Below are 12,996 nucleotides of genomic sequence, written 5' to 3' on the forward strand. Positions count from 1 at the left end.
GGTCAGTTGTATTTATCCAGGAATTAAGCATGCAGTGTCCTGATAAGCTGAAGGTGGAATGTAGGGGTCATCGTGTGTGTATATTTAGAAACCTTGATAAGCCTGAAATGCTTATTACTTACAAATCTGAACTGCTGTGCCACTTGGGAGACTTGAGCAAGCAGAAAACGAGTAACTGAGGTTTTTCTGCTTTTACATGATAAGTATGCTTATACTTTTGGAATAATTTTATTTCCTATATGTATCTTATTCCTTGCAAATCACAAGCCTCATCGATAAAAAGTGAGCTCAATATTCAGTGTGTGGGCTTTAGGTAGCTGGGTGTAAGTACAAGAGTTTTGTCTAAACCACGGGTTTCTAGGGTATGACAAAATGTACATGTTCTCAGCCTTTTGTGTGGGGACGTGCTAAATTTTGGCTACACACCAGAAGAACCCTTAGTGTTTTAAAATGCTCAAGAGTATTGTATTATTCCATGATGTGGCTGTGTTTACACTGTGGAAGCAGGACCTAAATGATTTATTCCATCCAAAAAGTCAGGCCCATCTCTTTCCTGCTGGCAGGCAAGCCCTGTATTAATAGAATTTAATTATGTTAAACCTTGAGTTATCTTTAATAGTCCTTCCATGGTCCTACTCTGAGAGGGGACTGCAGCCTTTGGCTATCTGTGCCAGCAGTGATGTTTGCCTCTTTGTCTCCCCAGTCGATCAAAGTTTCAAATCCCTTTCAAAAGCCACCAGCAAAATAAAGTTTTCAAATGAACTCTTAATTTGGTTAGGTCCGATTAAAGGCAGAACTGCCTGGCTGCTGATAAAGCAGGAAGGTAGGTAGCAGTGGAAATACAGAAGCATGGGTCTGGGGGAAGGAGATCCTTTTTTTTTTTTTTTTTTTTTCCTCCGGATGTGTAAAAGCCAAGTCTTAGCGCACAGCACTTACTTAAATTTGGTGCCTTATGTTTTATTGAAGTAGTTGTGTTGGTGGGGCGTTTTGTTTGCTTGCTTTCAGCTATTGGTTTTACTTGTGAAAGCATTAATGTGCACGTGTAGTGTTGAAACACTATTGTTTTGACAGAGCTGTCTATGTATTGATTAAAGGGATTGTGCTGTTTTAACTCCGTAATTAAAGCAGCAGAAGCAAAGCCAAAGTGAATAGCTTATTTAATTCCTCATATCATATATTTTTGACCTTCTAATGGTCAGCAGGGGCTCTGCACGTTCATTTACAATAATGCAGCCTTCCTGGACATCTTACTTGGACAGCAAAAAGCATAATATAATTGCTGACAAATGTAAAACGGGGTTGTAGGTGCTTGTTGTAGATCCTCATGTACAGTTTTGTATTTGAACTTGTAAACTCCTAGAAAATGTATTTGTCTACTCCAGCTAATCCATGTGTTAGATACCGAGGCTCATGGAGTGAGATTTGTAACTGGGCTTGCTGGACAAGAAGCCAGCCGAGCAAACAGCAGCATAGCTTCCCATGCCCTCTACTGCAGGCACATTTGGCTGGAGCTTGTTGTTGTGAAAGGCCTTGGACTTGGTTGGAAGAGGCTCTACCACCACTCCTAGCAGTGTATTCGAGCTGTATATCATGGAATCACAGAAAGGTTTGGGTTGGAAGGGACCTTAAAGCCCACCCAGTTCCACCCCCCTGCCATGGGCAGGGACACCCCCCACCACACCAGGCTGCCCAAAGCCCCATCCAGCCTGGCCTTGAACACCTCCAGGGATGGGGCAGCCACAGCTTCTCTGGGCAAATCACTCTTATTAAAAATGTTTGCCGTGCTTTTTATTTGCATGTGCCTCATTCTAACCGGTAGCTACTGCTACTTCTTAAGACTTTGTTTTCCTCTGTCGAAAAGCCCATAATGTCTGGGGTGTTTCTTCTGTGAAGCAGTCAAGTTTGCTTTTCATATTCCTTGGATAAACTTTGCAAACAGAGAAGTTCCTTACAGAGCTCAATTTCTGTAAGTAGTGTTTATAACCCTTTGCTTCACATCCCTTCCAGTCCATCAGCTTCCTGCCTTAAGTGGGAATATCAGAGCTGGTGCAGTTTTCTGACTTCATTTTGGTTAATGTCATATACAGAGATAACACGCTCTCTTCTTCAGCAGTGAATATATCCAAGGATTACTTTAGCTTTTCCTGAACTAAGACCTGCTTATTCAGGATTTATTGTATTTGTAACTTACGATGTTGGAAAAAAAAAAGATTTTCAATTGCTCAGTTAATGCAAGCTTTGATATTATTTCAAAACATAGTGTAGTGCGTCTGCAGTGTAGGGAGCTGCATTGAGAATGTGTTTATGGAGGGATATGTGCTTTGGGAGTAAAGGAGAAATGATGGGAAGAAAATCACGTGCAGTGCCCAGCAGTACCTGTTGTCTACCTAAACGTTCAAGAAGTGATGGTCTGTTTAGTTTCAGAGATGCTTGGGAAATATTGCCTTGTTTTTTTCATGTGTTTTTATGTTCAGAAGACTTGAATGCCCTACTAAGTTTTCAGTTTATGGCTGGTGGAGAGGTGTGTCTCTTCTCCCATTTGTACCCCTTTAAAACCTGTTGCTTCAAGATTAAAATTAATACTCGTTAGCTTCTTCAGGCTTGAAGTAAGAGGATTGTGGATTTCATTCTGTTCAGACTGAAGTGTTGGGTTGGTTTCCTTCTCCAATTATCAGGCTAGAGCCACGTGTGCCTGTTCAGCTTTCTATTTAAGCCTCCTGCTTCTGCCCAAGTCTTTTAAGTGAGGGAGTTCCCGTGGCATGACTGTAGCATTGTTGTAAAGAACTGAAGAAAGCGTGGGTTATTTTTGAGTGTGAGATAATAAAAGTGCTGTGTTTTGTGCTGACATGTCGAGAATAATCTTGTCGGTGCAGTGAACTGATAACGTAGTTCCTCTGCCTAATCCCATCCAGGAATCACAAAAGCCAGAGACCGGAATCCTCGCTGAGCTGCAGTCGCCGGTCTTGTAAGACTCGTGATAGGGTTGCAAACTCATAACAGCGTATTCGTCCCCTCTACGAGCACGGTAAGCAGTTGTGGCAACCTGCAGTGTTTGCTCACGAATCCCCCTCCATTGGAGGAAATTGAGTTAAAAGTCTGTCCGAAACCTCGACCCCCGGGACCGTCACCCCCACCCGGTGAGCTGGAGGCTTCTCCAAAGCAGGCAGCCCTGCAGACTGGTGAAATTCGTTGAGCGTGGTGGCTGGAGTCAGGCCAGGCTGGTTGGAAACAGCTGAGTGGTGAATAACCCGTGTCCGTTAGCGTCTGTCAGCTCACGGGTATTAGGGAAAAAAACACTGTTTACGAAAGGAGCAATCCCAGCATCCGTGAACACAACAAAGAGGGGCAGAGGGGAGACAGGAAAACTGCCAGCAGCGTTTTGCTCTGCGTTGCGTGCAGTCTGTACGAGATTGCTCTGGTAGCTGTAACTTTAAACTGTGCTCGTTTCTAATGATGCACGTGTCATTATTGAATGCAAGACAGTGAGTTAGTGTTTAAAACAAATGTAGCCTGCTTCTTTTCCCATAACGAGAGTGTCTGAAAGTTGCATTTGTGCTTTCTAGCACACTGCCAACTTCACTTTGTGTGTCCAAGAGATTACATAGGGAGTCTTTGCTCCTTCATATTTCATCTTTGTCGTCTGTAATGTTGGAAGAATATTGTTTTTGCCTTTATTTCCATTGTCTTTTGCATTTATTTCCATCGTCTTTATATTTAACCAGCATCCCTCTTCTGTTTCCAAATGGAAGCTACTACACCTGATCAGATTTCCATTATGCTGCAGGAAATGCAAATAAGAAAGCAAAAGGCCATTTCTGTCCCACAGAATCCATCTTCCAAGTTTAGGATCAGAAGTGATGGCTGAACACAGCCACACAGGATTATGTAGAACACTGCCTTTTTGTGCTTGCTGAAAAGCTGATAATGTTAAATAATTTCTCAAAATATTGTAATTTAAACGTTTGTGTAATCTCAATATCACAACCCTTAAGCACCCTTATAAGGATTGGGTTCTCTCTTTTGTGAGGCAGTTCTGCCATCCAAAATGAATTGGGTTTACTTATTTATATATTTATATTTATATAATACATATTTAAAGCTAGTGTTCAGTTGTGAATGAGCTGGCTGCTCTTGGTTCTGGTGTGAGGTCAGTACCTCAGAACAGAAGTTTTGGTTCACTTTGGTTCAATGCAGTAAAAGCTCCAGCTTGGGCCTGTTTTGGGGTATTGCTCATCCTCCCCCTGGAGGACAGGGAACTTGTTTTTAAAATGCCATAGTTAAGAGTTCAGCTTGCCATTTAGCCACGTATCTGCAGGATATCACTTTGGCCAGGACATCTGCAGGGGGTCACTGTGGCCTGATGTTGCAAAAAGAATTGGCAGTACTCGTGGTTTTCCTCCTTTTCCTGTTGTGACTTTTCTTATTTCCTCCCAAACATGTGTTGTCCAACTCTTTATGCAAATCTTGTGATACAGATTCTTACAAGCCCCGTTGCACCTTTTTGAGCTGTCCCCTGGTAGAAATAAAAGAGCAGAGCATTGCCCTTCCTTCCTGGGCAAAAGAGGCTGAGAGCGGCCAACGGGGAAAACGCGTAGGTCATTGCGCAGGAGTAGTGTAGTGGCACTGAGATGCTCCAAAGGTGGGGTGGGACTGCTGTTGGGGTCTGGTTTGACTTCTGTGCAACTGAAGTGATAAAATTCATTGCGTGCGTTGTGCATGAAGTTCATAAATTTGGTTGTGGTAGCGTATCTTTTCGGAAAGAAAAGCTTTGTTCTGTAAGGTTATTTAAAATAACCTCCACGTTCAGTAAGATTCAACCAGTAAGTTCTTACAGTAAGTGAAGGATTGCTGAAAAGGTGTCACCCTTCACCTTCCGCCCCCTTCCCCAAAAACATGCGGTAGGATCTGTCTCTCTTTTGACTAGAAATGCAGAACTGAAGCTTTTCGTGGAGTTGGCCAGTTGCTGTTTATGGCAGCCTGCTTTTGCCTGAGGCTCTCTTTTTCTCTTGGGGCGTTGAGGGAAGTCTCATTGCGAACACTAACCTGCTGCTACAGCAAGGAGACGTTTTGGGTGTTGTGTAACGGTGTTAAAATGAACATCTGGGGGGAGAAGGACAACTTTAAAAGTAAGGGAGGGGCAACATTAGGTGGCTAGGTACATCGTCAGTTGTGAATGCATCCCAAATGCGTAGCTCTTCTCCTCTGTACTTGTTACCTGTAGTCAATGGAGATGGCTGAGGGTCTGCAATTTGCACCTGAGAGGTCACTTTGGAAAGAACTTAGTCTTCAAAAGTGGTGGAGTGTTTTTTTTTTTCCTCTTCCTTGGCTCCCAGGGACATTACGAGTACATTGCTACAGATAAAGTACTTTACGTGGCTCGTGACTGTGAGAAAAGCTAAAATAGCCAATTCTTAATGTCTCCCTTCAGTTAAATAAATCAGACCTGCGAGATAAATCACCGCATGTCCCAGGCCGGGTTATGCAGGCTTTTGAAATAATAGTTAGAAATGCTGGAAGACGTGCAGCAGAGCCTGGGTCTTGCCGTGGGTATTTCTGTAATACTAAGAATAATTCCTAGCCTGCTGCTGCTTCCAGCAGGAGTATTTATATTTAACCTGACATACGCACAACAGACTTGAAGGAGTCTTTTTTAACTTCTGCAGCTCTGACTTGCAGAGGTAATTCGAGGCTATAAGAGTGCTGCTGCTTAAACTTAAACTTTTATTTTTGGAACCACTTAATCTATCCATAACACAGAACAAGGTCACGCGGTCCTTACAAGCCTGATCCTTATTTCCTGCAAATCTCATTACCGCTGGGGAGCACGGTCCGGGTGCTGGACATGCCACTGGGAAGGTTCGGGCAGGTGCTTCGCTGTGTTGGGAGGCAGCGAAAAGCAGATTGAGGAGCATCTCTTCACCAGGCTCTGCGCTCATACAGGATTCAGGCTCAGCGTCCGCGTGCCACAGGCAGCGCAGTCATACAGAAACCCTACAAACAAGGAAAAAAGTCCCTTCCTCTAGCCCTGTTTCTCACACAGTAGCAGTGCATCGCCTGGCAGCGGACGGAGCTGGCTCTCCCTTTTGGTGCGAGAGGAACAGCACCAGGTGAACCACGGGGGTGAAGCCCGCGTGTGGAGCTGCCAGCATGCCCCCGGTTGCCCACACGCTCTGCACATGGAGCCTGCGAGCAGCTTGCGAAAGAGCTTGGAGACGGGGAGTTTGGTACTGGGGAACTTAGTTTTCATCCAGGCAGACCTCTGGAATTTGATAATGGTTTAATTGTAGTACAGAGTAATAATTTCCCATCCTGTATTTCATTTGTTGCCTTCCAGAACACGGGATGGAAAGTAATGTGGCGTGTGATCACCTAAATCTTCGTCACTTCCATCTGACAATTGAGAAATAAAAGGAAGCAATCTGACCGTGTGGTTTTTTTCAGGGGATAACATCTTGTCAGAGGACATTCCTGTAAACCAACCCAGAGCAGTAGATGCACAATTAGCCTACACTTGTTAGTTATTTGTTTATTTTTAATTAGCGAGTGGCAGCTTGGGAGCAGATTCTGAGCCAGATCCATTCCGGGTCATAAACTGCTCAATATTTTGCCAGAGAAGGAATAATAATGAATATGCTCATCGAATCTGGATATTGTATGTCTAGAAACTTCAAATAGTTTGTGGCGTAAGATACGGAAGGATCATAAAGCTGATGTATTTTGGTGGTAGGTGAGTAAAACCAATTTGCTGCACAGTATCTTGTGAAAGTTTCTGTGGTGTGTGTGTGGGGTTACGCTTGTGTAGACTTGTTTATAAACAAGGGTGTCTTGGCTTCGGGGAGAGATTCTGGCAGAGCAGCCAATTACAAAAGATGAGGAAACTAAAGCGCGCGGCGAAGTGTTTGCAGTCAGGGAGCAGAGGCCGAACTGCAGAGTTTTTGCTGAGGGGATGTTCGCAGAGGCTCTAGGGGTTGGGCATCGCTCGCAAGTAGGAGCAAAGCAGAAGAGCGAAGTGTGCTTGGTCTTACCATGTGTTTGGGCACCGAGCCAGGTTACAAAATCGTTCTGACTAATGACGCTGGGTGCGTCGCCTCTCCTGGAAGGCCGGAGCCAGAGCCGCAGCGGGAGAGCTGCGCCGTCGTGCCTTCCCTCGCGTGCCTTGTGCAGTAGCTGCGCTCCGAGATCTGAGGGTGAGGTTTGCACGGGGTCCCGCAGCAATGCAGCTGGAGGACTGGAAATGCTGCTTTCCGAATTTGGGCAGCTATTTTTAGATACGTATTTACATTAACATATAATGTATCATGAAGTAATAATATATATTGAATAATTAAAAATTATAGCTAACACATAATAGAACCACAGAAAGGTTTGGGTTGGAAGGGACCTCAAAGCCCATCCAGTTCCAACCCCCTGCCATGGGCAGGGACACCTCCCGCCAGACCAGGTTGCTCAAATACCTGTAATAATCCCTGGTGGCTATAATGAATGTATAATAACAACACACAAAAGCATCTCAGATGCTGATCCTTCGGATGCAGCTCCTCTCTCTTATGACCTGGCATCAGGGAAGAACGCCATGGCTCAGTTACCGGCATGGCCATACAGTCCCAGTCGCTCCTCCTGCTGCAGTGCACATCGGGTGCATGGGGGCTGTTCCCACTCCACAAGGAGCAGCAGGAGGTAAATGCCCCAGGTAAGGGAATCCTTCCTTTCCCCTTTCCATCCAGCAGTACCTTCTGAGAAGCCGAATGCAATTTCAGTTTACGCTGAGGCTTCCCGGCTGCTCGCAGCTTCGCTCGTTCCAGGAGCGACGTATCCAACTTGTCTGCCTGTTCATTTTTTCCTCGCCAGCCCTCAGACTGCTGGGCAGGTGTCTGGTTGCGCCCTCGCTGGGATCCTGGCATTTACGTTGTTGTGCAAGTTAAAAATAGCAGCCGCAGTTGGGTTCAGCGTATTGGGTGATTGCACAGAGCATGTGGGTCCTCATTCCTCCCAAGGACACTCGCTGGTGGTGACTTGAAGTTTGTGCTCGTGTGTCTCAGGAGCACCAAAAAGAATGGTTTGGGGGTGTATGAGAGGAGGAAGGAGGGTAGGAAAGAGAACTTTTCTTTTACCTGAAATGTGATTCCTTGTTCTTTTTTTCTTGTATTAAAGCAGCACTTCAGGCGAAGTTTACTTGGCCAGTTAACATTACTTTGCCAGCTTGTCAGTTCACAAATATGCACAGGACTAAAACATGCAGAAAGAAAGGTTTTGTTTTGGCTTTGAGGTCATGGTGTAGTTTTCTGTTTGTTTTCAGCGTACTTCCTCGTGGCACTGCATGTGCTTTCGCTCTCAAAGCTTTCCCCACAAGCAAGCCAAAGACAACTGGTTAAAGGAGTGTATCCAGCAGCAGCGACTCTTATGCTGGTAGAGGAGTCTTACCTGTCATTCTTCATGGGAACAAAGGAAACAAAGTCGGTCTACGCTGTGTGCATGTCTGGAAACCTTGGCAGAGACCAGCTTAAGTTAGAGGAACCTGAACTGCAGCTTTTCAGAATTAGCAAAGGAAGGGAACACGCAGGAAGGTGCTTGCGTTACCCGTTATTTCTTTCAGTTAACGTAAATTTTGTCAGCGCAGCACCAGTGAACCCTCAAGGTTTGCCACCAAGTCCACCCTAAATGTTTCAGTGGATGTTTAATCGTAACGTGGATTCCTTGAACATCTCTGTAAATCTTGTCCTTTGCCGAGACATCTGACGAGCTCTTAAATACTAAAATAATAGTTTTCTTCTCTAAGCATGCCCAGAACTACTTGTTTATGGAACTGAGGTGCTCGTTATTCAGCCTCCACCTCGATAACATAAATGCTTCCCCTGTCAAACAGGCTCTGGACTAACAGTTATGTCCAAAATTAAGAAAACTGGAGGGTGCTACAACAATTCAGTGTGGTGAGCAGTGATGTAGGTCTAATTTCAATCCCTGTCCCTCAGATAAATCTTTAAGTGGGAAGAGGTGTTACCATGGGGACACATCGTTCCCTTCCTTTTGAAATTATTCCTTGGAAAAAGTGGAATTTCCTTTGATCGGAGAAATAAGTGAAAAAGTTAACATAGTGGTTGGGTCATACCCAAAGGGAAGTGTTACCCGGTCTCCAGCTCCCCCGGACAGCTGACACGCAGAAATTCACATTTCCAGTTTGTGACCAGACCCAGTCTACAGGCTTTGTTTCCAATTGTCTGGGTATAGCGTGGTCTGGGAGGTTTGCGCCCCCCTGCGTGGAAAGGGGGGGGGTTGAACCTTATTTATTAAGAACCTGAATTTATTGAACCTTAAATATTAGTGAGGTTTTTAGAATTGTATCTTTGAACGCTCCCTAGATTACCCACGCTTGAGAAGGAAGAATGAATTGCCAAGAATTGATATCCAGAGAACATCAGAGAGAAGATAGTTTGGTAGGCATGAATGAAGTAGTATTTTGTAGAGATGAGCCTCGGCTGACAGAGAAGGGCTGTATGACCACAATGCAGGCATCTTTGTTGCACGGTTTAATTAAACTTTGGGTTCATAGGCTCAGCACACATTTACATACTCAGCCGTACAGGACGTTCCCCTCAGTTCTGTGGAAAACCATGTCTACCGCCTACTGAATTTTGGTTTCTTCTCTCCAAGATTATTACAGCCCGGCGATGATGGGCCTGAAAACCGACCAGGAGGTCCTGGGAGAGCTGGTGAAACTGAAAGTTCCTGCCGTGGCAGAGCTGATGGAAAGACACGGGGTCATGTGGACCCTGGTGGTGTCACGCTGGTTCATCTGCTTGTTTATTGACATTCTTCCAGTAGAGGTAAGCGGTGACATTCACTTCTTTTTAATGTACATCCATAATCATTATTTCATTTGTGGTGCTTTAGTAATAATTTCCTATTGGAAAACGGGCAGTAACCTGAATTCTCTCCTTTCCTGCAGACCGTGCTCCGAATATGGGACTGTTTGTTCTACGAAGGGTCAAAGATCATCTTCCGCGTGGCCTTAACGTTAATTAAGCAACACCAAGCTTTTATTCTGGAAGCCACGAATTTCCCTGACATTTGTGATAAATTCAAGCAGATCACCAAAGGAACATTCGTAACAGAGTGTCACACCTTCATGCAGGTAAATTCTTCACAGCTTTTAGCTGTTAGGAATTAAAAACAAGACTGACTTGTCTCCATCAAAAAGAGGGAGACAGTTCAGAGAAATGTGTCTGTGGGAATTGCTGAAAGGATGAAGAATGTTTTCGTGTGTGTGTGTGTATATATACATATATATAAAAACTCAAACTGTTGTTATTTACTTTAGAATTATTATCCAAATCCCTATATAGCAATCCATTTGTATTCTCTATCCTACAGGGGGGGGGAAAATCCCTCCTGCCCTTTTTAAACTTTTTTTTTTTTAAGGCAGGAAGTCTGGCAAGAAAATAACCTTACCAAATGCTTTCAGAGAACTGTGCATTGATTGTGTTCCTGTGCGTTTTCTCAGAGCAATTGGAATAGATTATTATAGGATACAACTTGCATTGATAAATCTTCAATGTAAAGCCTCGGTTAGTCAGAGAACGAAAAGTACCCAGCTCTTAACCTCCAGTCTGAAACCTTAAGTCGAGTACCCAAGTTTTACGACAACCTGCAGCCTAAGAATTATTCTTGTAAATTATGAATAGAGCGGATGCTAAATGCATACAGAGCACTAGATTCAGAGCTTAACTCAGTTGATGGAAATGTGAAATACATTAGTTGCAAAAATAACAGGAGCAGGTCTGCCACAAATCACTTAGCCAGCTCCACTACCCTTGTTACCGAGCATGCCCAAAAGGACATCCCTGTAGGTGACTTCGTACCCCCAGACGTTCTGTGCTCATGGCAGAGCTCTGCGCATAGGTCTGTAACGTTAGGATGTTGTTCCGGGTTTCATTTTTGCTCATATGAGGAAAAGAGGTTTAACTTATTAGTGCTTGTGAGTCTTTTAGGTAAAAGAGAGAGGGGAAAGATAAATCACAAGCGTAGCTTAACTTGAAAGGAAGATGTTTGCAGGGATTTTCCCTTCCATAAAGAGTTTAGAGTAAGAGTTTTGTTAAATGTGAACTGCCACGAGAATAGCAGTTCAGAGACTGATACAAATACTTGTCCTTGAAGGACATTGTTTTTTTCTGCTCCTCCCTTTAATGATATTACTGTGACTTTTTAGAAAGACCGCTAGCTTTTTCTTGCAGTTTTCCCCAATAAAAATATCTGGGTTACTTATTTTCCGGAAGAGTTTATTTTAACTGGGGTGGCTACTGTAGTGCGGGGGCTTCCAAGGCAGTAACATAATTTAGGTTAGGTTTCTATGGAACGGTGGAAGGCCTGCTCCAGTTTTGTTTTGCAGAAATGCCGATACTGCTACCAGTGGAGGTGATGACAGCTGAAGGTTTTATGTTCCCCTCTTGAACAAAAACTTAGTTTTCAGTTCAATGCAGTGGGGATTTCTTTATCAGAGTGCTCTCAAAGCTGGCTCATTTACCACCTCATCTCCAGAGCTGTCGGCTACAAGTACAGAGAACAGAGGGGCCCACGCAGCTTAGCTGCAGACTTCGGCACAAAGCAAGTTTATGCGCTCAAGCTTGCTTCACGGTTTTGTTGTCAGAAATTCTAAATGCAGTAGTGAAAACAAATGTATTGTTCTTGAGATCGCAAAAGCAACAAGTGAGAGCCAGAAAAGTTACAGAAGTGTTTGGTAGCATTTGAAACGTCTCAAATTCTTACATCCATGTACGCTACTACCCTGGGAAGCCTCGTGGAATAGAGCAAAGGTAGCAGAGTAAGGGACTAATGGCTGATTTTATTCCTTCAGCAACAGACTGCTGTATTTTGTGTGCCCCGGCCTGAATGACCTATGCTAGCACCATAGGAAAAGTAAATTGGTAGTTGTAGAAGTACCCAGGATGGCTTAGTGTGTTCTGAATATGATGTATGGTTTAATTTTTGGATGGTCCTCTGTGGAGCCAGGATCATTGTTGGGTCACTTCCAACTCTGGCTGTTCTGAGTCTCTGAATATGTATACAATCCAACAACACAAATGTGTTCTAAAATAATTTTAACTGGATACTTATATTCAATAGCATTTTTGTATTGTTACTTTTGTATAATTGGGAGCTCTTGTTATGAGCTGCAGATTTACAGTGTCTTTAAAATGGAGTAGGTGAAGATGCTTCCCTGTTCTAAGGAGGCCAAACAGCAGTAAGTGTTCTCTCATCATGGCTGTAAAAGGTGGGATCACAGAAAATTCTGGCATCTTGTCTAAAGCCAGCATTTTAACTAAGGATTTTCTCATTTTGCCCCCAGAAAATATTCACAGAACCCGGAACCTTGTCCATGACAACCATCGACAAACTCCGAGAGACTTGCAGAGAGAAGTTACTTTCTCAGGGATAACTCACCAGGCCTCCACAGGGGGTCACACACTCCAGAAATCAACACATTCCTCTACTTGCACTGACTAAAGCACACTTTAAGCTTTCCATGAGTTAACTGACAGTTGACCAATTTTTTTCCTGCCTTTCAAGTAAGTGTTGTTAACACTTCGTACTGTATGTCAGACTTGATAACTGGAACTACTGGAAGTGGTGGTTGTGTTGTTTTTTTTGTTTGTTTTTAAAGTGTTTTCTGATTAGAATGTGATCAAAGTCAAGACACTCCTTTTAAAAAAAAAAATCACTGTCCTTGTCTTTTCAGGGCATTTTGTAATGTTAAAAACAGGTGTATAGAATTCCATATCCTTCCTTACTGTTAACACCTCTTATCATTTGTACAAAATAAATCTAATTTAATTTGTCAGAACCTGTTGTTTGGTGTTAAGAGAGTAAAATACCTCAGTAGTGGTAGCAGCAGTGGTGGACTGAATACAGCATATACTGATCTTTCCTGACAGAAAGAAGGGAACAGAAACAAGCAAAGCTGGCAATGTGCCACCTCCCGCCCTGCTGAATTAATTGCTTTCT

The 12,996-nt window shown here is 43.7% G+C and overlaps 1 protein-coding gene across 1 annotated transcript in view; it reads left to right on the plus strand.

The window, feature by feature from the left end:
* Positions 1-12,835, plus strand: part of GRTP1 (growth hormone regulated TBC protein 1) — a 36,858-nt gene extending 24,023 nt beyond the window's left edge. The window contains exons 6-8 of the mRNA XM_080577084.1: positions 9,649-9,821; positions 9,944-10,129; positions 12,341-12,835. Of these exons, the coding sequence (XP_080433210.1) occupies positions 9,649-9,821; positions 9,944-10,129; positions 12,341-12,430 (449 nt within the window). The 3' untranslated portion in view covers positions 12,431-12,835. The remainder of the gene's footprint in view (positions 1-9,648; positions 9,822-9,943; positions 10,130-12,340) is intronic.
* Positions 12,836-12,996: the final 161 nt, after the last annotated feature.

The sequence above is a fragment of the Anser brachyrhynchus genome (genome assembly GCF_964034855.1).
Source record: "Anser brachyrhynchus genome assembly, chromosome: 1".
NCBI classification, from domain to species: Eukaryota; Metazoa; Chordata; class Aves; order Anseriformes; family Anatidae; genus Anser; species Anser brachyrhynchus.